This window comes from Mauremys mutica, chromosome 5, assembly GCF_020497125.1.
Source record: "Mauremys mutica isolate MM-2020 ecotype Southern chromosome 5, ASM2049712v1, whole genome shotgun sequence".
Lineage (NCBI taxonomy): Eukaryota > Metazoa > Chordata > Testudines > Geoemydidae > Mauremys > Mauremys mutica.
Genome location: NC_059076.1, coordinates 20,093,488 through 20,121,322, shown reverse-complemented (window position 1 = coordinate 20,121,322; position 27,835 = coordinate 20,093,488). Strand labels below are relative to the sequence as shown.

The following is a 27,835-nucleotide window of genomic DNA, read 5'->3' as shown; positions in this document are numbered from 1 at the left end:
TACTATCCTCATGGAAAATGGTCTGAAAGTAGGCTGTCGGTGTCTTCCTGCCTTCACCTGGTACCTACGGCCTGCATTTGAGAGAGGTTGAAAGTATGTAGTAGGAATTAATTTTGTCAGGGTGAGTTTGCTGGGAGACAATACCATTAGATGAGCAACACATCTTCAAACCAGCAGAACCTCAGCCATGGGTATTTGTGCAGAGGGCTTTCGGTATGGATGGATTAGGTGGGGGGTGAGTGATTTCCCTCTCCATCAGATATTAGACCATTTTAATAGGTTTTCTGCTATGTTCATTCTATGTCAAAGAGCCCTTTTATTCAGATGTCCCTTATTTACGCACCAAAGTACTAGACTTGATTCTAGTCTGATTTACACCAATTTTACACTGCTGTAACTCTGTTAACTTCAGGGAAAATACTGCAGATTTGCACCAGGGTAAGTGAAAGGAGAATCAAGCCCTTTTAATATTTAATTCTACATTTCCAGTGATCACATTCATTTTTAAATGATCTTATACTGCCACTTCCACACAGTGGTAGCTTTTGTACCAAGAATATTTTGCCGAGAATTCAAGACTGACTTTTTCTTATTTCCATATGCTCTGTGTTAAACATATGCTATACTTTATATTTAAAACTAGCACCACTATATAGATATATATAACATCTTCATTATCAAAAGCTTCTGTGTCCTCATTGTAAGGGATGGGGAGAAAGAAACTTGAAGGTAACTTAATGATGTAAAACTAACTTTTAATAGCTCTGGAGAAAACAAACATCTGGTTCTTGTTTCGCAACATGTATCAGACTTGTCAGAAAAGCCTAAAAATGACTGGTGATCCAGTTGTTCATCTTTGGAGAGGAGCAGGGGAAATTGTCTGGTTATTTTATGAATTCAACCTTTGAATGTTTAGTTAAGACTTGAACCTGGCTCTGCTGAAAAATTGCAGTGATATGAATTTAAAATGACCAACCTCTGACATATGAGTGCAGAAACATGCACTACACTGAGAAGATTATCTATCAGGGATGTCATTTGAAGGCGAAGAAACTGCATTTAACTGTCTTTTCAGATAAATTCTGTAACTGTCTATGCTGATAAGACCACAGGTTGCGGTGATGGGTCAGCTCAGTAGTTCTAATGGCATTGTGCTGTGTCCATGGTTCAATTGGCAAGGTGATGAGATGCAGTAGGTTTTTGAATTAGGACATGCCAGAGAAAGGGTGACTTGATATAGAGAGAGATGCTACCTATCTCCCTTCTGTGCTACCGAAGGGAAAATTTCTCCTCTGTGATCCACACTCTGGATCTCTGTTGCCTGTTCTGCTCTCTGCATGCTTCCTGTTCTTCACAATGGAAGTTCCAGCCAAATTGAGACCTGATGTAATTAAGGGCAAATGCACACCAGGAATAAATTTAGCCTAGTGACTTCAGGATGGGCAAGAAAGAGCCCCATCTTGCAGACTGGAGATGTGTAACGAAGTATTAACAGGTAGCATTTTTTGTATTTAAGTCCAACTCAATATATTTGGGGGTGGGGTGTGTTTAAGGGCAAAATTTGGCATTTGGATGTACATGCAACTCTCACTAAAACCATGCTCTTTCCATGGGACCTGCCCATGTGTTTCGAAAAATAGATTTCAGACTTAGATTTTGTGAAAGATCATAAAAGATACTAGTCACTAATCTGATGTACCACCCTTTCTGCTCCTCCTGTTCATGGTATTTTGTCTCTGTACGTTCCGGTTGATTGGTTTCGGGTCACTTGGCCGTTTCTTCACTAAGCACCAAAGCCTGTCCTCACACCTGTGATAGTCCATTACAGTCAGAGGTGTTTCATAGTGTACGTGAAGTCCAACTGTGGCCTGTGATTATTTTTTGATGTAATATATGTTCAGGTTGCATAGCTAAGCCCCCAGAGGTCAGGAAATGCCAGTAGTAAGGTGGCACATGCGACCCCTATCTGCATATCATTACAAGGTCATCCTCATTCCAAACTCACATGACAGTTCTCAACTAATACAACACATCAGACAGTATTTTCTACAACCTTATATTCACATTTTGCTACAGGGTAGTTCTCTGTTTGTGCCGAGCTGAGACCGTGCAAGTCTTTTGTACACGAGGGTCACAGTACTTGGCTGCTGCTGGGACCATATGGTGCGGCTTATTTCAGAGGGTAGGGGTGTGAAAAGGTCACTTTTGCATTCCCCTGATCCTGTGCTGGCTGTGCACTGATCCTGGTCTTCCAGCATAAGTAAGAGCAACCTAAAGTCTGCTTTGATTTGTGCTAATGGTCCTAAGAGGCTGTTACAGCAGCCAGGGATCATCAAAGTGCCGTAAAACCCTGGGTATGTCCCCCTTTTCTGGCCCCGTCCCCTAAATCATGCAACTGAGTGGTAGCCTGATAACTTGAACACAAAGTGCCAAATCCTGCATTGCTTTGGGGGTGGTTGTGCTAGTGGATAAATGTTCCATCCGTTCAACTCAATTCAAATCCTAGATCCCAGTCACCAGTGCAAATGGGTTTAGTAATTTCATCTTTGCCTCCATTTGTCAGCATCACAAGACCAAGGTATTTACTTAGATCGTAAGCTGTTTGGAGAAGGGACCATCTGTGTGTTCTGTGTTTCTCCAGCACCCAGCACAGTGGGGTCTTGGTCCATGGCTGAGGCCCCTGTGTGCTGGGGTAGCACAAATAATTTCTAATAATAATTTAGCACAGTTAGAAATAGGGCCAGGATTGGACTAACAGAGAGATTTGCAGGTCAGGAATAAGGTAAATTGGCAGAGATGTGTGTGACTTAAGGACTTAAGGCTTTGGCCCAAGCAAAAAGGTTTTAGAGTTGCCACTTTCAGCACAGTTCTGAGCAGAAAGGATATTTTTGTCAAATATCTGTACTTCAGATACAGAAGTTTGTGATTACTAATCCACTTGGGTTAAAACACATGCCTAATTATGCATCATGGGGTTTTGTCTGCAGTTATCCTAGGAGGGAATGTTGAATCTCTGACATGTGTTCATTGTACCAGAAAAGCCCACACTGGTTGAGGAGGGGGAGGGAAATAGCCTGGCATTCAGATTCTTTACTGGACCCAGTGGTCAATGTCGTTAACTCTGAATTCATTATAACTGCAAGGGATCCAGCTATCAGATATCGCTGTAAAGGCATTGGTTGGTGAAGGGACAGCTGGATCACAGTGGCATCTAGAGGGCTGTTACATACAGTATGTGTTCATGTGTTTGTGCGGCAGAGCAAGATTTCTGTTGAGACTGTCTTTCCAGCCACAAAGCAATCCAAGTCTAAGCTGTTTAGCATCATGTTATAGCTGTGTCCTACCTGCTATGCCAGTGGGTTTATAAATCACACTCACAAATAGGAATTCATTGAGATCTTCTGAACATTTTGCAGTGGATTCCCATTTCCCCACCATTTCTTAGTTATTTTTTCATAATAATCATTACAGAATTTATTAAAAATCACCTGCTTAACATTATAAATGTGCCTGCCTCTTTACAAGTATATAATGAGAAGCTTTCTCTGCTTACAAAGCTTTATCATCTAAGGGCCAGAGTCTGTAAAACTTTATGGACCAGATTTTCAATGAAGCCTACACCATTTTACACCAGCTGAGAACAGAGTTAGTATGGAAAAGAAAAGACTGAGAGAGGGCATGGTAACAGTTTTCAAGTATGTAAAAGGTTGTTACAAGGAGGAGGAAGGAAAATGTGTTTTTCTTAACCTCTGAGGATAGGACAAGAAGCAATGGGCTTAAATTGTAGCAAGGGAGGTTTAGGTTGGACATTAGAAAAAACTTCCGAGCTGTGAGAGTGGTTAAACACTGGAATAAATTGCCTAGAGAGGTTGTGGAATCTCCATCACTGGAGATTTTTAAGAGCAGGTTAGACAAACCCCTGTCAGGAATGGTCTAGGTAATACTTAGTCCTGCCTTGAGTGCAAGGGACTGGACTAGATGACCTCTCAAGGTCCCTTCCAGTTCTATGATTCTATGAATATAGCCCTGTGACAGTCAGTGGGATTAGTTCTCTGAGTAAGGGTTTGTAGGATCTGGCTCTTAGACATGTAAGCCAAACAAAGGTATAAAGGTTCAGGAACGGTAGGGTGTGGAGAGAGAAATGAGGAGGAAGAGACTGTGGTAAGTATTCCTGGAAGAAGTAGGATTTGAAGGATGAGAGAATAAGAGCGTGTTTCCGTAGGAGAGGGAAACTGTTCCAGTGTTAGGGATCAGTATCACGTAAAGTGTGAAAGCAAGAGTGGGAGATAGATAATGAAGAGAGCAGTAGTAATAACAATTGTATCTAGTTTTTATATAGCACTTTTCATTAGTAGATCTCCAGGCACTTTACAAAGGAGGTAAGTAATATTATCCCCCTTTTTAGATGTGAAGACTGGGGCACAAAGAGGTAAAAGTTTGGAAGATGCACAAGAAGCAGGGGGTAAAAGAGCAGACATGTTAGTTATGCTCTAGAGATGTCTGCTCTAGGAACATCATCACCATGAGATTGACTTGCCATTTTCCACTTGTACAAAAGAACAGAGGGGGGCCTGATCCAAAGCCCATTGAAGTCCATGAAAAGATTCCCCATTGAGTTCACTGGGCTTTGGACTGGGCTCATATTCCACTTCTACCGGGCACAGAATTATATGAGCGTGAGAACATGTTAGTTTGCCTCAAAACGTACTGTGATTGTTTTTTAAGTTAGCTTTGGAAGCTAATGTAAAAAGATTGCTTTGCACGAAAGAGCTGTTGGCACTATTTCTTTCTTCCTTTTTGGCAAAAAATGGATGTAGTATAATGGAGAGGTGAGCAATCCACTTTGTGAAGATGTTTTTTACAGCTTCCGTTGTGGCTTTTCGGAGCTCACGTTATCCAATACCGTATTCTCACACTTTCCAACGTTCAGCCTTTGCAGATATGATTGTAATACACTCCACAAAGAGCAGCAAAAAGAAAATAATCAAATTATAGGAATAAGGGTGAAGTAGGACCTTTTTTTTCATCTGCAGATTGGTTCCACCAGGGAGCCATCCCTACACTGAATGGGACCTCCGGTTGTTGACATTCTGCTGCCTTTCCCAGCACATGGGCCGTGAGTAGGTCTGACTCCAAAGGTCCTTAAATGGACTTTGGGAAATGAGACTCTGTTTCTCCTGCTGATAGTTCCTCCTCAGCCTACTTAGTCTGAGCCCTCACAAAGAGTAATAGGATCTGAGAGAGCATTTCTTCCTACCAAGGAAACTCTCCCAGAAAATTTTAGAGGAGGTCGGGAAGGAAGATTTCATCTATGAGAAAACATCTAGAATTCTCAGATATTTTCAACTAGAAATCCCCAGATGATGTAAAAATTTCACCAAAAGAATGCAAGGAAGAGTCCAGGAGACGTCACAGGGAAATGAATTCCTCTGCAGAATCCTACTCTTCCAATGAAGGACGGGGAACTTCCCAAATCACAGCCCCAAATGTCAGATTGTGAATCACGGAGGAGAGAATTTGGCGCAGGCTATTTGACCCTGTGCCCTTGGTGACTAGACACTTTCCCTCTGGCAATGAGAAGGAACTTGGTCTTGCCCGCCGAGGGCATAATTAAATCTGAATGGGAAGAACCCTCCATTAGTAGTCATTTGAAGTGGTGATAAAGTCCTGTATATTTCAGAAGGATCAAACTGTGTCAGAGGATTGAGCATTCTTGTGGAGGAAAAGTGTTCCCAAGTGACGGAGCCTTTCTGCCAAGGGATCAGGTGCATGGGAAAACGGAGAAACTGGTGAGATAGAAACATGGCCGCCTCATCTTTCCCCTTTGCATCAGCAATACGTGCCTGGTATAAGGAAATCAGCAAACTCCTGCCCTCTAGAGATAGGAGACCTCCAGCTCTGATGAATAAAATATTCACTACATCCTCCTTTTGAAGCAGATGCTACAAATGGATAGAGTTTGATTCTCCCCTAGGAACCAGACAACCAACTCAGCAGCTTGTCGGTGCGTCATCCTCTAGACCCGGAAGGCCGATTCACAGGAGAAGCAGCTTGTCACAACCATTTCCTTCTAATGCAGCAGATTATTTGGAGAATTGCTGAATAAAGCAGTTGCAGAAAACTTGGCAGAGGATAAGAAATTCCTCCCCTCTCCATCACCAAAATCTTTTACAGGCAATTCAACAAAAGCAGGCTGAGCTGCACCTATCGTGCTGACCAATACCATCTTGCTGTTTCCTTGCGCTCCCCCTGTATCCGCCTGCCTGTCTTCTTATACTTAGATTGAAAGCTCCTCAGGAACCCTCTCTTTGTCATATGTCTAGCAGGGTGGCACGCTGGCTTCTAGGTCAAAGAAAGACAAATAATAATAGTAGTAAACAAGCTGGAGTTCCTTTCATTCAGTAGATTAAGCAACCCTTACTCATATTGTTGAGCATTTACACGCACAGGAAGCCCCACTGATTGTAATGGGACTGGACATGACTCATGGGTAATGGCACTACTTGGATGAGCTCACCAGTCTCAGTAAGGGTTGTTTGTGTCTTACTCATACGAACTTTGTAAATGCGATTTGAGGCTGGAAACAGTTTAGCAGATTTTTCTGCACTCCGTGTGTGTGTGTGTGTGTCTATGTGTGTATGACATTTTAGAGGGGGAGGGAAATAATTTTGAAAATATATCCAGGAATCGTGGCCTCTTAATTATCAGAAATCTTGGCAAAGGCTGTAAGTTTGGTGCTGTGTGATATATCAAACTATAAAGCCTTTTCTGTCCTGGTGTTCACAAGGTTAAACCACTGATAAATGTGTACATGAGGGTTTTATACAGTGCAGCAACAGTGTTGAAATATCCATATGTCCAGTTACAAAATAAGCATTATTAGTGTGGTAGAAATGCTGTTAATAGCATTTTCCAAAAGCTGCCAGTGTACTGAAAACACTGGAGATAATGCTCCTGGTTCCCCACTGCCTTGCACAAAATTTGGTCCTTTACGTCTGTGCAAAGTGGGAATAAAATACTACCAGATCAGAATGCTGGGATTTTTACTCCCACCCACTCACTTTGTACAGCATATAAGCACATGCTTAATTTTAGACACATCTGTATGTCACACTGAATTCAGTGGAACTTAAGCACATGTTCAAGATCTGTGCTGAACTGCTGAATCAGGGCCTAAATGATTTGACAAGGTGGAAGGCAGTGGAGAATCAAGTCCAACAGTGCTAGTCTCCCCAACAGCTGTTAAGTAACATCATAACAGAGGAACGGCCATACTGGGTCACACCAGTGGTTCATCTCACCCAATATCCTGTCTTCCAACACTGGCCAGTACCAGATGCTTCAAAATTTGCCATCATATTACCTATCTGCCAGTTATCTGATACAGAGGCTGGTTTAAGCGATAGGTTACGTACCACAGTTGGTAGTTCTGCAATTTCATATTTGAGTTCCTCCAGAACTCTTGGGTGAATACCATCTGTTCCTTGTGACTTATTACTGTTTAATTTATCAATTTGTTCCAAAACCTCCTTTACTGACACCTCAATCTGGGACAGTTCCTCAGCTTTGTCACCTAAAAAGAATGGCTCAGGTGTGGGACTCTTTTTCACATCCTCGGCAGAGAATACCAATGCAAAGACTTCATTTAGCTTCTTCCCGACTTCCTTGTCTTCCTTCATTGCTCCTTTGGCACTTTGATCGTCAAGTGGTCCCACTGAATTTTTGGCAAGCTTTCTGCTTTGGCAGGCTAAAAAAAAATTCCTGTTAGTTTTTGAGTCTTCTGCTAGTTGCTCTTCAAATTATTTTTGGCCTACCTAATTATACTTTTACACTTGCCAGAGTTTATGTTCCTTTCTGTTTTCCTCAGTAACCTCTTTTCCGCAGTTACCGTTAAACTTATTTTGATCTTATCGTATCTTGCTTGGTGACATTTCAGCCAATAATTAATTGTTAAAGAAAGGGATAGTTAAAAAAGAAATGTTATCAACAGTTTCTTTAGTACATATGCAGCTTCAGAAAATAGTACTCATGCCAACTTTCTATAGCAGTAATAATACCGGGAACTCGTTGCTGTGTTAGTCTGAAAATACTGCAAGCCACTGTTCCCCAGGTACTAAATATCCACCAGAGTATAATGGTTCATGGACTCTGAATGTCATTTAGGGCCTGATCAGGTCTGTCTTTCTTTCTTTCTCGTAAGTTGCATGAGTGCCTAATTAGAGTACATCTATAGTCAGAAATAACAGCTGGCAGGTATAGAACTGAATGAATGTATGGTGGATTGTCTTGTGTGTAATAATAAAACATATACAGGGATTGGAAATTGAATATTACAATGTATGTTAAACAGTTGAGCTTCAGCTATAACAGATATTTGCAGCAATATGCATCTGCAAGCGTGGTAATGTTAACACTAAAACCTTGGTTGTGCAGTATATTGTTTTTTATCAACAAAACTACAAAACAGGATTATATGATGTTCCCTCTTTGTCAGCCCTTGACACTGGGGATTATTTGAACCTCTTTATTAGCTAGAGAGTGCATAAGACAGTGCGAGATACAGAAAGGAACTCCAATTTAAAACTTTAAACACTGTTTACAGCTGTACAGAACATGGATGTTCAGTAATCCCCTCTCCAAAGTAAATGTATAAATCAGCTATCGGTGTTTTTAAAAAACTATAAACCGAACTCCAGTTGTATGCTCCCGCTTGTCACCAGAGATTTACGAGGTGAGTGTAATATTATAACAGTTACAGCGGTGAAATACATCCAGTGCAGGGAGCTAGTACAGAGCACAAGAATGTTAATGCCAGTAGAATGTTAATGCCCCGTAGACCAGGCTCTGACTGGTGTTGCTTTTGTTGGCTACAGTGAGAGAGGAAATCAGTGATGTCAGTTTCTAAATGCTGCAACACATTTGGGGTCTGGTACTTAACCTGAAACAGATACATCAGCACTCACTGTTGTCCTGTTATCAGTCAGGAGCTTGATCTGCACCACAGAGTTAGGTCGATATAAGGCAGCTTATGTCAACCTAACTATGTCAGTGTCTACACAACAGCCTTGCTCCCACCGATGTAAGTGCCCTACTACACCGACGTAATAACTCCACCAGCCTCCCAGTTTGGGCTGTTCCCCTCCCCCCCCCGGGGTCCCCACAGGGAGCCCTGCTGCCCACCAGGTCCCAGCTCCCTGCTCCCCACTGAGAGCACAGCAGCTGACTGGACTCCCAGTGTGGATCTCCCTGCCAGAGGCAAGAAGCTCCCCAGCCATTGTATTCCAAGTCTTTCCCCCAAGGAAAGACCTAAACAACCCAGACCCTCTTGAAAAGAGCTAGATTTTGGAAGTGGCTAACATGGATTTGACCTTCCCAATTGTGATACCTGACAGAAAGTGAAACTAAGGCCAAGTGCTGTTTGATTGATGTGGACAATGTTCAAAAAAATTAAAATGTAGGGGATCCAGGTTCTCAGCTGCTGAAAATCAGCATTGCACCAGTGATCCCAGCGGACCTATGGAAGAGCTATAGAGAGAGACCATTTTTTTCAGGTTTTGGAACTCAGGCTTAACAGAGAGGCTAGTAGATGAAGAACTGCAATAACATTGTGAGAATAGGGTTTATATAAGAGAAATCTAGAAAGCTGATTTAAAAGAGTAATATTCCAAAATATTTTCTTTTATTTTTACTGACATTTCTCATGGTTACATGATCTTTGAGGAATTGGCTTGGAGAGTTCACATGGGTAATGGGTATCAGCAGCTGTGTTTTAATCCACAGATCCTAGCGTAGAGTACCCCAGGTGTGATCCTCCCAGGTTCCAAATACCTCCTACAAAATGCCCAGCATCCTCAGCTCCCACTGAACTGGGCAAGAAGGTTGAATTTGGACTCAGGAGTTTACGAGTCCTATCTTGCTCCCACTGAAATCAGTTGGGGTTTGGACATTGACATCAGCAGGAGGAGGGTCAGGACCTAAAGGAGCCAGGCTGGTAGAAAACAGCTGACATATTGTATGGCATAGTAATAATTTTTAAAAAAAACCAACAAAATCTATTGTGGAAAACAACAGTAACAAAGAATTCAATAAGTGAAGCTGCTTGAAGAATGAAATTGTTCACATAAGGTATAAGCTGCATGCTGAATCATTCCGTAATGAACAGGGAACATTTTCGGAGGCTGACTGATAGTAGCTCAATGTATTAAAGCAGCAAAATCAGATGCACAAAGGACAATGTACAGTTGTGTGACAGAGTGCTTGAGAATATACAGTTCAGCACTGGAAGAGGGATGGATAACATAATCCATTCCATCTCCAGCTTCCATGATTCTCCAGATTTATGCCCACGTCCCCACCCCTCCTTTTGAATTACTGGAGAATATTGCAAGTGAAGCGAAACATAGAGAAGAAAAAATATTCAGAGATGGTGGGTAGGGAGTATTTCTTAAGACAATATGACTAGGCAGGAGAGTCCAGCTATGTAAATAGTAAGAGAATGATTTAAAGCCCTATTCAGAGTTGAGTGTAATTGCTGCATTCAACTTTCTGCGGTGCTAAAAAGGAGTGTGGGTCTGTCAGCACAACTCTACTTGTAGAATGGTAGTGTTATAAAGGGATAACAGACTAAAAAAAAATTATTAGAACCCTTGTAACAACATTAAACAGCCAGCTGTGCGTGCAGGGTTTTGTTTAAAGAGATTCTTGTTTGTTTTTACTATTGCAACCACATTGTAGATACCTTTTAAAACATTTATGAAACATCCAATAAAGAAAAGCAACACAGAAAACGTAAGATATTTGGTATTCACAAGTTAAATAATTATTGATTTCAGGATAGTGTTCCTTTCTTTCATTTCCATTCAGTAAAGTCCTTCACAGGGGAAGATGTTAAATGAAAAAGTCTCTTGCAGGTACTAAAAGCATTTCTTGGCGGGGGGGAAAAAGTCCATCTACTCTTGGATTTCAGCTTAGTAGTTTTTGTTGTGAGGTTTATGACAAAGGCAAGCACACGGGGATATGAGAAAAGATAGGAAAGGGGAAACATCTGTCTCCTTGGTGCTTGCTTGATTTGTGTGCAGCAGGCACCGCCTGGTGAGTTACAGTCAGGTGTGCTTTAACCTCAGGACCCTGCTGGTTTCCTGGTCTGGAAGGCCATCTGGCTGGCAGGCTGAGGCCATTCCCACTAACCCTCCTTCACGCTGGGGAGAGCTGAGTACTCTGCCTTAGCTGTCATGCTGGTTATAGCAATGGTCTCAAATCATGGAGTTCATTCACTTCCAAAGATAGTCAGGCTTGAAATTGATTAGACAGACGCTAACAAATAAGAATAAGAAAGGAAGGAAAAAATAGGGAAAGGAAAGCACACGAGGGAGGGGGATATAGCAGGAATCCTGAATCTCACATCTCCGGTGGCAATGAGCTGACGTCCACATTGGTCTATTTGTGGCCTGGATAAATCAAGGGATTCCCCCAAAGTCCGGAGGGTAAGGTACTGTCACTTGAATGAGATTATGAGATTCCCCAAATCTGAGGATTTCAGAGTCCCCCAAAGACACTGACCATGTGTCTTTCTCAAAGACATCCAGACAAGGTGTTTTGTCAACCATACCATCTTCTCAGTTTGACCAATCAAAAACATTTTCAGGTGTCTCAAAGTTAGACATTTCTTTCTGTTTCAAGAAATTCTTAGTGTCCTTCCCTCCCGCCCCACCATGTATTTAGTATGATACATATGTACATAAATCAAGAGTGCCTAGAGTTAATGTACAGCGTTTTGGGAAGATAGGGCCTAATGCACCAATGATGTATGTGGACACAACTCAACTGAAGGCAATGGAGTTGCACTCTGTTCCTCCACTGTGAATTTGGCTTAAGAAGTCTTATATAAATGCTAAATATGATTGTTATGAGTCTTTGGGATCAAAGAACATTTGTCCACCACACATACACACAAAAGCGATTTATCCTTTATCGTTAGAGTCAACAGATTAGTTGAGTTCCAGGCTTCTAACACAGTGCACTCCACAAGACATTCCTCCCTGGTATATTGATTGCATTGTTCCAGTGTAGCAGCTGTTCTGTAGGTCACACAGGAAAAGGAACATGGACATTTCAACAATAGACATTCTTTTGCCTTTTTTGCATTGGTACCTCGTGCCCTATTGCAGGGCCGCCCGTGGAGGGGGGCGGGGGGGCAAGTGGAGCAATTCGCCTCGGGCCCCACAGGGGCCCCCACAAGAGTTTTTCAGGGCCCCTTGAGCGGGGTTCTTCACTCGCTCTGGGCCCCTGGAGCTTCTTCCGCTCCGGGTCTTCGACAGCAGGGGGTCCTTCCATGCCAGGATCCGCCGCCGAAGTGCTGGGTCTTCGGCAGCAATTCAGCGGCGGGAAGATCCCAGGCCCCCTGAATCCTCTGGGCGGCCCTGCCCTATTGTGCACTTTGACACGTTCATCCGTTCCCTTTGAAAGCAATGTGTGCCAAGGACATGTACCCTTATTGCCCAGTCAGCTAAGAAGAAACATTATTTTAAGATATTCAAATATAGCGAATTATTGCGAAGTGACATAAAATGATCATTACTGCTGTCTGCATGAAACTGTTCCTGGATCTCTCTCTCTCTCTCTCCCCCACTCCCTTTTAAAAAAAATGTTCAGCATTTTCTGCTCCTGTAGTTCCTACAGGAATTACAATTCACCCACAAAACAGTTCTCGTTCTTTTTTTAAAATGTTGAATCCAGTGCATCCAAGCGACTCCCATCTCCTGTTGGAAAATCGTGGAGTGCTTGCATAACTCACTTTTTAATTACTGTAGCCCTAAGACACTCATTTAGTTCAGTTTTATACTGACTACATGTTGGTATTGTTAAGGTTTATGGCCCAATGATTTACAAGGCATGATACATCTCAATTCAAATTGGTTGTATTGATTGTTTAATTGAGTACGGGGACATGAGTGAAACATTAAGCCACCACATGGGCTGGCAGCGGTAACATGGCTGTGATGATAATTCATCTATGTTATTAGGTTCATCGTGCAAGCAGGCTTTACTACTGGATGCCAAAAATAACTTACGTTTGATACACTTTAACCAAAGTTCAAATTGGTCAGAACAATAATTTAATATTCTGATGTCTTATTTTAATTATCTAATAAATATCACCACCCTGTTACATGAGGGAGCGTGTCCGCTGATTTAGAGCAGGAGCTTGGGAGCTGCAACCAAGACTCCTGGGTTCTTTTCACTGAACCAACTCACACTCGCTGTGTAACATTGGGTAAATAATTTAAGACCTGATTTTCAGAGCTGGTGAGCACCTGCAACTCCCCATTTGACTCCATTTGGAGTTACAGGAGCTCGGAATCTCTGAAAATCAGATTCTTACCTTCTGTATTTACCCATCTATAGGACATTGTACTTTTTATGATTTATTAATATTTAATATTGGCAGCACAGGGCTGTTTTGATAGTTAATATTTATAGGGTGTTTTGAGTCCTCTGATGAAAGGTGTCGTGCAAATAGTCAATCTAATCCCCAGTGCCCCACCTAAATATTTAGCTGAGAGCTGGGATCTGCTCATGAGAACATGGGAGGAACCTTCCTCCAAAGACAGTTTTGTCTTTAATCTACTGGCCCTGGCCCATTTGGGGCACTGAGGGGCAACCCATCAGCTAGAAAAATTTCATTGCTACCACATGTTAGACAGGTATCTGGTAGTCACCACTAGGATGGATGGAGATGCTGGAAGTAGTGTAGTTTTTCTATATCATGTAATGTTTAAACATTATCAGGCACCCAATCCAAAAAAATCATAAAATCACAAAAAGAGCCATAACTCATAGAAACGTAGTTTAATTTTGACCAAAATTGGTAGAAAACTTCTAAATACAATTGATAATCATAGAATATCAGGGTTTGAAGGGACCTCAGGAGGTCATCTAGTCCTGCCCCCTGCTCAATGCAGGACCAATCCCCAACTAAATCATCCCAGCCAGGGCTTTGTCAAGCCGGGCCTTAAAAACCTCTAAGGAGGGAGATTCCACCACCTCCCCAGGTAACCCATTCCAGTGCTTCACCACCCTCCTAGTGAAATAGTGTTTCCTAATATCCAACCTAGACCTCCCCCACTGCAACTTGAGACCGTTGCTCCTTATTCTGTCATCTGCCACCACTGAGAACAGTCTAAATCCATAATGCAACTGTGTACTCAAAATAGTACTGTTCTGGAAAGTTTGGGAAATATTTAGCTCCAGGGTTTATATATATATAATATATATATTTGTAAGATTTGTAACCAGTATATATACACAAATCTGGGGCTAATATATATATACGCACTATCTAGTTGTCCAAGGACATAAGTATAACCATGTACTCTTACGTAACCTCTGCCTATAACTATGAGCTGCTGAATGTCTAATGCAACACCCTTCTGAGCTATATTCGTTACTAAAATAGTGACAGTAATTTGCAGATAGTTGAAACATTTCTACCGCTCCCCCCTCAGAATCTGTATCTGATGTGTTCAATACTCTGTTGCTACAGTTGTCGTTGTCACTGTCACAGTTGCATGCATTGGAGCACACCAAACTTCTTGCATTTGGACATTTCCTCTGCAGGCACTCTCACCATACTTGATTGATTCTTCATTTATGTAATTGTCACCATCAACAGAAGTGTATTGACATTTTAGTCATAAGAACATAAGAATGGCCATGCTGAGTCAGACCAATCGTCCATCCAGCCCAGTATCCTGTCTTCTGACAGCGGCCAGTGCCAGATGCTACAGAGGGAATGAACAGAATAGGGCAATTTCAAGTGATCAACCCCCTGTCTTCAAGTCCCAGCTTCTGGCAGTCAGAGGTTTAAGGGACACCCAGAGAATGAATTGCATCCATGACCACCTTGGCTAATAGCTATCGATGGATATCCATGAATTTATCCAATTCTTTATTTTAACCCACTTATACTTCTGGCCTTCATGACGCCCTCTGGCAATGAGTTCCACAGGTTGATTGTGTGTTGTGTGAAGAAATACTTCCTTAAGCTTGTTTTACACCTGCTGCCTATTCATTTCATTGGGTGACCCCTGGTTCTTGTGTTATCTGATGGGGTACAAAACACTTCTCTAGTCACTTTTTCCACACAATTCATGATTTTACAGACCTCTGTCATATCCCGCCTTCATTATCTCTTTTGTGAGCCGAACAGTCCGAGTCTTTTTAATCTTTCCTCATATGGAAGCTGTTCCATACCCCTAGTCATTTTTGTTACCTTTCTCTGTATCTTTTTCATCTCTAATGTATCTTTCTGAGATGGAGCAACCAGAATCCCATGCAGTATTTGAGGTGTGGGTGTAGCCCAAGATAGTCCAAGGATAAATGTTCATCAGGTGATCAAGGAGCTCCCCAAAAGTTTTGTACTTGGCAGTATCAGTACACACCATCTGCAGAAGCACCATGAGGTCAATAATAGCTAATGTTGGCTCCTCAGATGCTGATAGCTCAACTATTGACAGATTTTTCTCCAGCCAAGACAGTGTGTTGCTCTTTTGGTTCTGTCTTAGAGATCTATCCAAGTTGAAGTGGGACAAGTGCCAGTTTATACTTCATCAGACCCTGGATATCAGCATCTCTGGACTAGCCAATAATTGTCTGCCTGCTGAATATGTGATGATCAAGAGTTATTGCTTGTGCTCTTTTGTTTGATTGTTCTGTTGAGATTTCCAAATGATTTGAGATTATGCCCTTTTATGGGATCAAAGAGGTCTACCTCACTCCTTTGCAGTCTACTGCTTACAAACTGCTTTGCTTGTTGTGTGCCGTTCTCTCTCATAATGCACAAACTTCCTGCAGTTTCAGGTGGGTCCACAGTAGACGTTACAGTGTTCACAAGTGACTGTTTGTTTTCTGAGCTTGTCCCAGGTTCAGTGCTAAAAGGATTCGTCATACTTTACATCTCAACTTTTGGACAGCACTTTCCTCTGCTGCCATATACTTTGTGGCAGCTTCTTTGTGGAGATCTGTTGCTGAATGCTGCATTCCACGCATTTGTTTTGTTAGCTGTTACAGCTGCCTTAAAATATGCAGTCAGATACTTGGTCAGAGCTTTATCTTTTATATAAAGATGATGGCACTTCCCATAGTCCTTGTTGAGAGACTGCTTGATAGTCGTGTCATACCATACGCCATGGAAGGGTCTGGCAGTCTAGTACACTGCTCCCTATCAATGAGGGCATGATACATATCAGGCTTCAGCTCCTCTGGAAGTCTGGCTTTTGCTATGTTTATACAACTCCATCTAGCATAATTCACATGGCTGCACTGGAAGTCAAGTGGAATCATCTCTGCAAAATATCTCAAGCTCCATGGACTTGTAATTGTCTCTCTTTACTGCTACATAATCCATCAGTAGTTGGGTGGGAGAAATCCATTACGTAGTTTTCCCAGAACAGAAATGTATCTGAACAATTCTTTTCTTAGGTAACACAAGTGTCCATGAGCTGGTGAAATGATTGGGTGCTGTCATGAAGTCTGCCCGAGCATTCTGTGCTTCCACTCTGGTTTCTCTGTGTGCACATCTTCAAATACTTCAGTGCATGTTCAAGCTTTCTGCAAGCTGCATCTTTACTCATCTTTTGGGAGCACATCGTTGTTTATGGAATCGCCTTGTGCCATCTATTTCAAGCGAGTAATTGCCTCATTCCTAAGCTTGTGGGTTCTAATGCCATGCTTATATGCTCTCCCTTTTAGAGCATGGCTGATGAATGAAATGCCATAGATATTGCCTTCTACAAGGATGTCTTCAAACCCATTTTCCTGCATCACGCTGCCTATATATCCATGACATTCATTACACAATGCATGCCTCCCATCTCAGGGTGGTCATTGTCAAATTTGTATTGAATCAACTGGACTTTGCAGTAAATTATTTCATCATGCACGACATAGGTCCAGTATTGGCCCAGAGAGTGGAATGTATCCTGAAAACATTTCATCATGGTGTACACCAGGGGTCGGCAATCTTTCAGAAGTGGTGTGCCAAGTCTTCATTTATTCACTCTAATTTAAGGTTTTGCGTGCCAGTAATACATTTTAACGTTTTTAGAAGGTCTCTTTCTATAAGTCTATAATATATAACTAAACTATTCTTGTATGTAAAGTAAATAAGGTTTTTAAAATGTTTAAGAAGCTTCATTTAAAATTAAATTAAAATGCAGAGCCCCCCCAGACTGGTGGCCAGGACCTGGGCAGTGGGAGTGCCACTGAAAATCAGCTCACATGCTGTCTTCGGCACGCGTGCCAGAGGTTGCCTTCCCCCAGTGTACAATATATTAAACATCAGTTGCCGGTGCAGATATCATTGGACAGTAGCCAATATTCATAAAATATAAACTAGACAGAAAAACATTTCTCAAGTCAGTCCATTCTACAAATGACAAATATTTTGATGCATTACAGGGTACAAACACACTCATACAGTCATGTTACTAAAGTACGTTTGCTTTAACCGAAGGCCAAAAAGTACAGGAAAATGCATAAAATATATCACCTGCGGCTAAATATTTCCCAAATGTCCCAAAACAGTACTATTCTGAGTACATAGTGGCATTAGCAATTGTATTTAGAAGCGTTCTGCCATTTTTGGTCAAAATTAGAGTATGTTTCTTTGAGTTATGTTTCTTTTTATGATTTTTTTTCAGATTGGATACCTGATAACGTTTAAATATTACGTGATATATGTACCTATCATATCGTAGCAATGACATTTTTCTAGCTGATGGGTTACCCTGACTCATTAATAAGACCCCTTTTTAAATCTGGCTACTACATCCTGGAAGTTACTACAGTCTGCCTGGCCCTAGAACCTCAGAAGGGTGAAGGACAACTAAAACTGAAGGATATGAGGCCATAATAAATAATAGGGCAGATCCCTTCATCCACCACAAAGCTCATTGCTCAGCTACTATAGAACCGGGCACCTTGCCATGATCCCCAAATCCCACCAATCCTAGCACAGTGGAACAGAACTAGTCCCTCTCCCAGGGGAACCTCCATGCTGGTCAAGGCGAGGCAGGATTTGTAAACTATACACCCAGTACTGCAAACCTGCAAGTTAAAGTGCTTGCTTAAGTATGGGTTTGAAGGATTCCATTATCCTTAAAAAAAGCACACGGTAACGCATGTATTCAAAACCTAGCTTTTAATTGAGTGTGTTTATATAAGTGATCTATTTACTCTTAGGTCATTTCCTTTTAACTCCTTGCTTCCCTTGCAACTATAAGAATTATCTAAATGATTGAGCCTCTTTTTTGTATGTTTTCCTTTTGTGATTTAAAATTATAATGTCAAAATGGCTTATATTTTCCTGTAAAAATAAAAAATACATTTCAGCCATTTCAGTAGTAATTTCAACTTGCCTAAATAGGAAAAAAGTAATAGATTATTGTGGTACCTGTTAACATAATGAAGTGCTAGCCTGGATATCCTGGTAGCAGAATAAAGGAGGAGAAGTTGTTTGCTAGCCAGGTGGAAAAAAGAAAGAAGGGAAAACTGTTTTCAGAAAACTAGCCTTTCAAGTGTGGCCCTGATTGCAGGCACACCGATCAGGTGACCTTCAGTGGCCTAATCCCTCAACTGATAGTTCTGCATCCTTATCAGGGGACAATGCCATTGTCCGTCTTCCCTGTCTGATGAGGAGGGCTGACGTGTAAAGGAGAGAAATAAAATATAGCCCCAATCCCTGCTATCCACTGTGCATGGAGCACCACTGATGTCTGAAGGGCTCTGTGTGGGTGCAGCAAACTGCAGGATTGCAGCCCAGGATTAGTATCAATTTGTTAAACATCTTTGGAGGCTAAGACTATTTCACAGATGTTTTGGCCATTTCTGTGGCAATTTTAATATATCTAAATAGCGGGGAAAGTCATGATAATCTGCATGTTGCAATTACTTTTAAGAATTTGCTTCTTTCTCCTCCTCATCTGTATTTTATATATATATATATATATAAAGGCAGCATTCAGTGGAAACAATTATGTAAATGTATTAAACTTGCAAACAAGATCAAGAAAAAACTTTGCTAGCATTCCTATTTTATCGACAAATAGCGGTAATCTATAACATATGTACAGTAAAACACTACATGTTAAAGTGTTTAATTACAACAGGCCACTTACATTGGCTTCATACGGTACCTTTTAATGTGCCCTTAGTGTGTGGGCATTATAAAGATGCAGTCCTTGTCACATTCTATTACCTAAACATGAAACTTGTTCTGTACAGTGTTGGCATGGAGTACTTGCAGTTACGTTAATGGCAGTACAACATTCCTGACCTTCAAAGTAATTAGCACTTTCACTGTCTTTTCCAACATCCTGATTTCAGCTGTCTTATGTGAGTGTCAGTCTCTTCACAAAAGATTGCTGCTTCTATATTTTTTTTCCATTTAAGAACTGTCATCCGCCACTTTTTTGATAAGAAAATGAGAATAAACATGCAGGCAAATAAATATTGGAAGTTACAACTCCAGGTGCAAGTACCTGACGATACATAATATACACCAGCTAGCATGGTGGCATGGTGATAGTCTAAGCTACTACCAGATGTGGGTTCTTAGATAAAGACTGAGAATCAGCTCGTGCCTTAACTCCAAGGATAGCTTGGCTGTGTGGGCAGAGACCAAACTTTTCAAAAGTTAGGCACTAAAATCCATAACTTTCAATACCCGCGTGAGAAAATATTGGCCAGAGTTCTCAGCCCCAGAAGAAGGGGAGTACTTGAGCACTTTTAGCTAACTCAGGAGTTGGGTTGAATATTTGACCAAATCACACCAGTTATTATTTTGTTCTTGCCGTCTAGCCCACAGTAAGAATTTAAGACATTTCCATGTTTTTAATTACAAAATTAGCTCTGTTTCAACACTGTTTTGCTTTCATAATAATCTGAAGTATTTTTTAAACAAATAAGAAACCAAGCACACCTCCAGTATGATATGAAAAGTGGCAGTGGGTGGCCAACAGTAGATGAGGTTGCAAAGCTGCCACAACTCCACTTACCTGGGGATGGGTGGGGTGGGGGATCAGAAGTCTCAGCAGCCACTTTTCTGGTGGGATCCCAGTGAGAACAGAGATAGAAACACAAGTTGCCCTCTGCCAAAATTACTCCTCATAGTATGTTATGATTTTGGCTGGTGCAGGAGGATGTAGTTTACCAGATTTGCTGCACATGGTCCACATTTTGAAGTCTCTTATATGGCTAGATAGTGTGTCTTTCCTTATAACTAAGGAGTTATTTTGTATTTAGAAGTGTTAAAGCTCATGAATGCCAGGTTTTTTTAATGCTAAGCAAAGTGTTCACAAGGTCTCATTGACTCTGTGCAGGAAGACCTAGAGTAGCATATTTTACTGATGGTCATTTTAGTCCTTAAGTAAAATGTTGGTGCACTAAAACGCATTTTACAGACCGACCAAGAATTGTCCCTCCCTGACGACATTCAAATCTGCACGCTAAAGGGAAAGTAATCTAAGTATTTATCCAAAATTCATATACATTCTTGCACCAGTAAATATATCTAAAGAACTATAAGGCTATGACACAAAACAATCAAAAGCAAGAATTTCGAGGTGAAGGATAAATTCCAACATGCTTCTCTTCACCTAAGGTTCACTGGGGCTCGCCTAAGAACTAATTTCTGCAAATGTTTTATTGTGTCTATTTTTCACATACCACATTGCACTTTGGTGTGAACTTCCTTGCTTTTATTGTTTCTTTAGGGGTAGCTTTGTTATGGGAATTTGCATAGAGCTTTTGAGCTTTATGCTCAAGAAATGCGTTACTACAGCACTCATTTTGTTATAGTTAATTTTTTTTTAAATTGTGGCGCAAGATGTGAAAATGTACGGTGCCTTTTATCTTCTACCTTCAGTGGAATATTTTAACGCTCGCACACGTTATCTTCTCTCCATCTTCTCTGCATTTATAATCAACATTGTGGCAGCAAGGAAACTCCGCAGTTAATCCAACCTTGCATTCACTTTGTTATATTTATCACAAGAAAAATAGGACATAGACTCATTAGAAAAACACTATGAAAAAAAGCCTCCCTTGGTCTGTGCTGCACTGTATATTTATTCTTCCAATTGATCTGGAGAACACTGCCTCCTCACATACCACTCAGAGTCTGACATCTGTTTATGCTTGCTTGAATGGTGCCAAATAATACTACCGGTAAGTTACTGTATGTAGTACCCAGGTACCCTTTTGTTAGAAGTATTTTAATCAAAGAAGTTATAAAATAAATTAATTAAACATGGAGCTTTGGCCTGATTTTCCTGAGGACCCAGTGCATACTGTTAAAAAAGAAAAAAAAAAAGAAACAAACAGTAATAGTGCCAACAAATCATTTTAAAAAAAGGATCAAAACACTGGTATATCTGTTTACTCAAAAACTAGCTCATTTTACCAGTGATTTACTTTTAAATGTCTCCTTTAAATGAATTCAAACGCATCAGTAGTAGTATTGTAGGAATTTAGAGAGCTCTAAAATGTGCTGAGTGATACAGACAGTTAAGAAGACAAGGTCCCTGATTTCTTCCGCCCCCCCCCAAAAAAGCTTAAAAGCATCTATTAACTAAAATGATTTTTGAAAGACCTAAGGGATTAGAGAGCATAAGTCAATGAAACTCAGTGAAACTTGTGCTCCTAATTACTTTGACACTTTTGAAAATCTCCCTCTGAGTGTGCAAATGTCCTTTTATACAAGATCATTATAAAAATAAAGTTGTGGTTAATCTGTAAGAGAGATGGGGTAGAGTTTGCTCAGCACTCTAAAATGAAAATGGGTATCCAGTCTGGCTGGTTTATGGCAAAGGAGACGCTCTATGGCAAACACATAAGTATTGGTGCCTGCTGGAAAGCCACACATTGCATTGACTTCTGATTAGGGCAACAAAAATGATTAGGCAGCTGGAGCACATGATTTATGAAGAGAGGCTGAGGGAACTGAGATTATTTAGTCTGCAGAAGAGAAGAATGAGGGGGGATTTGATAGCTGCTTTCAACTACCTGAAAGGGGGTTCTAAAGAGGATGGATCTAAACTGTTCTCAGTGGTGGCAGATGACAGAACAAGGAATAATGGTCTCAAGTTGCAGTGGGGGAGGTTTAGGTTGGATATTAGGAAAAACTTTTTCACTAGGAAGGTGGTGAAGCACTGGAATGGGTTACCTAGGGAGTTGGTGGAATCTCCTTCCTTAGAGGTTTTTAAGATCAGGCTTGACAAAGCCCTGGCTGGGATGATTTAGTTGGGGATTGGTCTTGCTTTGAGCAGAGGGTTGGACTAGATGACTTCCTGAGGTCTCTTCCAACCATAATCTTCTATGATTCTATGATTGAGGAACCAGACCATGATTTTATAGTACACAGCCATACCCAACAGTATCAGGAGGTCGGTGGGGAGGAATCTTTCACTAGTGGAGGACCTAGAGATGAACTATTCAACCAATGCTGTGACTTAGGCCATGTCTACAAGTACAGTGCTGCAGCTGTACCAACGCAGCTATGCCCCTGCAGCACATCTGGTGAAGACGCTCTATGCCGATGGGAATAGCAGAAGCTATGTTGATGGTTGACATAGCACTGTGCACACGAGCGCTTACATCGGTGCAACTTACCTCACTCGGGGGATGGTTTATTCACCCCCCTGAGCTACATAAATTATGCCGAAATAGGCTGTAATATGGGCATAGCCTATCTAGCAGATGTTAATAACACCGTATTCATTTTCAGAGAATACTAGGACTGTCCATAACAGAATTCTGAACTAAGCTTCAGTATAATTTTCACTTTTCCATCCTGGAAAAGGAAGGTGTTGCTTCTTTGCAAGTGAGACATCTTTAAAGGGAGCTCCTTCTGGGAAGAGTACAACACAGCTGACGAGTGGCCATCAATACGCTCTCTGGCCAGAGCCTTAAGTAAAAATTATTTTCTATTTCAAGCTTGTGGAAATAACTAGTCTCTTCTCAGTGCTCACCTCCCAGGAGGATGAATGACTTTTGGACCAAATTCATCCCTGATTTAAACCCCCCTAAAGTCAGTAGAGCTACACCAAGAATTATTTGGCCCATTGTGTTTAAGTGTGATATTCTCAGATCCATATAAACCAGACAGTATGGGGAACAGTTTCAGTTTGGTACAAAAGCCTGTATGTAGATGTGCAGCTCTGGTTATTTTTAATAAAATTACTGGACCTGCATCAGCCACACAACATCAATGCTTTATTTGGAGCATGTTTATTTGGAGTCATGTTTATTTGGAGCAAGTTTAATGGGAAATATGTTGTCCGTTACAGGGAAAATCTCCAACTTTGAACATCATCTAATTTTATTGTGTTTAAAACAGAACAACAGAGTTGAGTTTGTTTTTGTGTCCAGCAATTATTCAGAACTTGATGTGTTAAATCTTCCTTAGCAATGACCTCTGGAGGATCCAAAACATGGCACTTATCTTCTCATTGCTCTTAATAAGGAAAGTATATAATAAATCTGTACACCAAATGTGATGGAGTGCTCTGGATGATTTCCATCTTAAGTTTTAACATATTTGTTTATGCATGTTATTTCCAAAATCATACCCATTTAAGTAATTGTTTGTATGTGACACATTAGCACTGGTATTCAAGGATCTTTACTTTGTATTTATTACTTCACTCACCAATTAAAATTATTGTCTCTTTGTTTTTTCCTTCAGGGCCGATGTGTTAACTTTACCCGCGTTTAGACTCAGTAAAGGAGGCTAAGAGGATACGAGGACGAAAAACTTCCACTCTGCCATTCTTTAAGCAACCAATGACAACTGAGCATGTTCCCGAATTTCTTCGATCAGCTTGAGCCTCTTAGCTCAGAAGCGTTTTCCGTTCCACTCTTCCCCAAGCCAGTGTTATTGCACCAAGCTCTTGTGTTCTACTACATTACAACCGTACTCCATGATTTGCAACGGTGACAAAAAGAGAAACGTTGACCTGCATGCTTAGGCTTTGATAGAAAATCCAGTACGCATGTGCAGGGGGAGGCAAAAAAAAACCAACCGAAGATCATTTTGCTTTGTTTTGATTTTAAAAGGACTGCAAATTCTCAGGACGCAGTAGAGATGCAAAGTCTCTCAGATGCAAAGTTGGCACTTGTTATTTAAATAGGGACTATTAGCCATAGGCGGAGGGTAAAAAATCCCACTAGGCTAAGCAAATACAAAAGTTCATTGCCTTACAGCTATGTCAGATCACAAAATCCTTCTGAGTCCCCCATCGCATTGTGCCTTACGGGAACCTTCTGACTGGAAATCTTGTCATTCTAGCGCTGAAAAGTGCACACGCATGACAAAATGTAGACAGGGTGCCTCAAGGTATTGGTAGCAGGCAAGACTTTGCCCTTTAGTTTTTGAAGACACCTTTCTTTCATTATGCACCCAGGACAGGAAGAAAATTAATAGAGCGTTATTCTACAGGAAGACAGCCTGTAACCAGAGATCTTGAGCAGAGTTTGAGGGACTGATGCGTCAAGACCTTGACACCGAGGCTGGTGGTTTTTTCCCCTTTCCTGCATTCAGAGTTCAGTAGCGCATAAAACATCATCATCTATAAACATACCTAGCAGTTCTAGGCTTATGTATATATATATTTTTTTAGATTTAAAAAAAAGCAGTAGCCACAAAGCTGGTATCTCAGGGGTTTTCCCCCCCCCCCAGATCTCCAAGGGCTCTTCAGCGTCACAAGCCAGCAACTCTCTTTGCATGAGAATTTCAAAGTTTAATTAATATAATTAAAAGCAACAGCAAGCAGCAGCCTGTGAAGATTTTGCTCATCTTTTTTATGCCTTTTGACATTGAATGACCTATTACTGTATGCGCATTACTCGGTTTTCGAGGGGGCACTGTGCATTGGCTACGATTCAGCAGTGGAAAAAGACCTCCTTTCATCAATTTACAAATTAAATTTACAGGAGCACTGGCCATCACAAAACATTGACAATGTATGTATTATAATTTTTTAGAAAAACCAGCGTCGTGTCACGTCGCCAATGCCAAATTATGTTAGCGTGAGCGGAAACACTGTGGGGGAGGAAGGAGGCAGCAGCTGAAGAAAAAGGCTCAAATGATCCAGTCACTTTCGATACTGTACTTCAGATGCAAAATGGATATTCGAGTCGAAACCTGACAAAGCGCGCCTGCTTTGATGTGAACTGGTATAGACAATGACCAGTGGCTGGGTCAGTGGGATGTCTCTCTGCGAGCAGGGAGGCTTATCAAATGACACTAAAAATAAGTTCAACAACCATCACATTTGAGGGGAAAAGGCGAACATTTCACATTTGGTGGGCATGCATGTGCGCAAGATGGAAAGAGCGATGCGAAGCGTCCTGGTCTAATTATCCCCTTTGTGCTCTTCATCGAAATTGCAAGGGACACAAATAATTCTCTTGGTCGATGTCCAAATTTGCGGCACTGCCCAAAGAAGCCTTTACATATATCCACTTGCTTACATCTTTTGCTTGAGCTTATTTATGTCACTGGTAGAATCATCAGCATCAGCCATGTGTGCACAAAGATTATAAATAAAATTCTTAGATAAGTTTCTGTGATCACTTCTTTTTTTTATTCCCTCCGCAGTTAAAGCATTATTTTGCTGGCTTTACAGTCTTCTTAGCTACCAGCTTAAAACGATAGACCCACCTTCCTGTGGCATCACATGTATTCTCAAGAAGGCATGTCACAGGCTAACTCCAATGGCTACTGTCTTATCCCACAACTATTTCAAATGTGTCAGATGCTCCCGTATGTATGATATGTAGCATTAGTAATATAAATAGAACAATAAAATGCCAAAAGAGCTTTCTGTCGACTGTAGCATTCACAGCATTCTAGCTCTGATACCAATGCCACAGTGGACTTTTTTTTTTCTTTTGAAGGGGAGGAGTAATGACTTGCTGTGTTTATGTACAAAAGAGTGATTTGTTTTTTGCATAGACCAACCACAAGCAAATCCTCACTTGATTTCAAGTCATTGGTTCAATCGATACACTTTTATCCCTTAATTCAAGATGATAATCCAACTAAATCGGTTTGCCAAAACACAGGTGCCGTCCCACACTCACCTCTAGAATGTTGAGGCAGAACAGGCAGAAGTTCTTGGGCCAGTCAGGCAGAAAGTTAAAATAAACCTGTGTTTTCCATTTTTAATGAAATCCCACATTTATTTTGAGGTACATGGAAAATAATCTTTATTTACCAACAACAGTGCCCATAAAAAGCCAGTTTTTCTGGATTAAATAGGATTTAGTATTTCAAACTAAAACAAATAATTTAAGAAGATTTCTTTTCTAACATATCTTCTGTGTATAAATCATTTTTTCTAACATATCCATATAAATGTAAATTCCATGATAATGTCTTGTTCTCTATGGCTGTCTACCCAGGATTATTTAAAAAAACCACCGAAATTTTGAATTTTTCATAGAGCAGTTGGTGCTGAGCAGAAATTTTTTTCAGATATCTGCACTGGTTTCCCCTTCTAAATGCTGTTATATCATGACGTGTTACACTTTTGACTCAATCAAAGAGCAAATCTTAAGATCTTCATTATTCTGTAAGATGGAATATCTGTCACTAATACATTTTGGGGGAAGAAATTGATAGCACAAGTTTAAAAGCCATTGTTTTAAAATGACACAAAGTGAGATTTACTTGACATGATAGGCAAATGTATTCACACTAACTTCAATCAAAAGAATTTGAATAAAACTAAAATAACTGATTTAATGCAATTTGTGGCTTAATACAATGAAAACCTTGTGTATCACTTTATGAAATACACCATGTTCTGTTACCAAAGTCTTAATATTTATTTTGGATTGCACAACAGAGGCACTAGTACCTTGGGAAAATAATCAAATTAAAATGAAGTCCAGAGAACTGTACAGCTAGAAGTAGATCTTTAAAAAAAAAAAAAAAAAAGTGAAAAAACTTGTGTGGGAAGATGCACACTTTCTTCAATATCACATTTCTAAAGCATGAAAGAGGAAAATATAGATGACAGCACATCTAGAGGCATTAGGAGATGTAATCCTTTTCATGTGGAATTATTTTAGGTCACCCACTCCTGTAAGAGTTCTCATCAAATTATAGAAGAGGGAATGTAAATAAATATATTTTCCCCATGAAAAAGATAACTATTATCCATGAACACGTGCTCCGGTTTCCATATTATGTAAAGTAAGCAGCTAGTTGTAAAGGGCTCAGATGGTTATATTCTTACATACGTAGGAAAATAGACCATAGGAATACCATTCCAGTGCAAGCCTTAAAATGAATCCAGGCTTCTGTGTATTATACATTATGGTTTGGATACTGTAATCAGCTTTTGGGACACAATATTTTGGTCTTGAAGGAGGACAGAGTATACTAAAAACATGTAGTTACGCATTTTTCTATAATACTCAGTTACTATATGTTGCAAAACATAAAAATCAGTATAAAACAAAGATTTTAAACAAAAGAATAATAGGTTTTAAAAATCTATTTCCAGTTGTATTACAATTAAAAAAATACTTGAGATGGTATTAATAATTAACAATATTGAGATTGTATGTTACTTCACTTACCTATAGTCTCATGCAGCACAGACCTTTAACATCCATTTTGCTTCATTATAAATCTAATTACTAGTTCTGCATCAATACCAGCTTTGTAAATGAGCTCCATTTTCATCACAAAGACTGTGTTTACAACATACTGTGGATGTATAACAATGCAAATTAATTATGGAGTGGAATGACCAGTTCCAGGGGA

General features: G+C 40.5%; 1 protein-coding gene across 3 annotated transcripts in view; it reads left to right on the top strand.

The window, feature by feature from the left end:
* ANTXR2 (ANTXR cell adhesion molecule 2) overlaps positions 1-25,620 on the top strand; it is a 195,318-nt gene extending 169,698 nt beyond the window's left edge. For all 3 annotated transcript variants that reach the window (XM_045018805.1, XM_045018803.1, XM_045018802.1), the window contains one exon: positions 23,744-25,620. In XM_045018805.1, the coding sequence (XP_044874740.1) occupies positions 23,744-23,773 (30 nt within the window). In that variant the 3' untranslated portion in view covers positions 23,774-25,620. The remainder of the gene's footprint in view (positions 1-23,743) is intronic.
* The last annotated feature ends 2,215 nt before the right edge of the window (positions 25,621-27,835 follow it).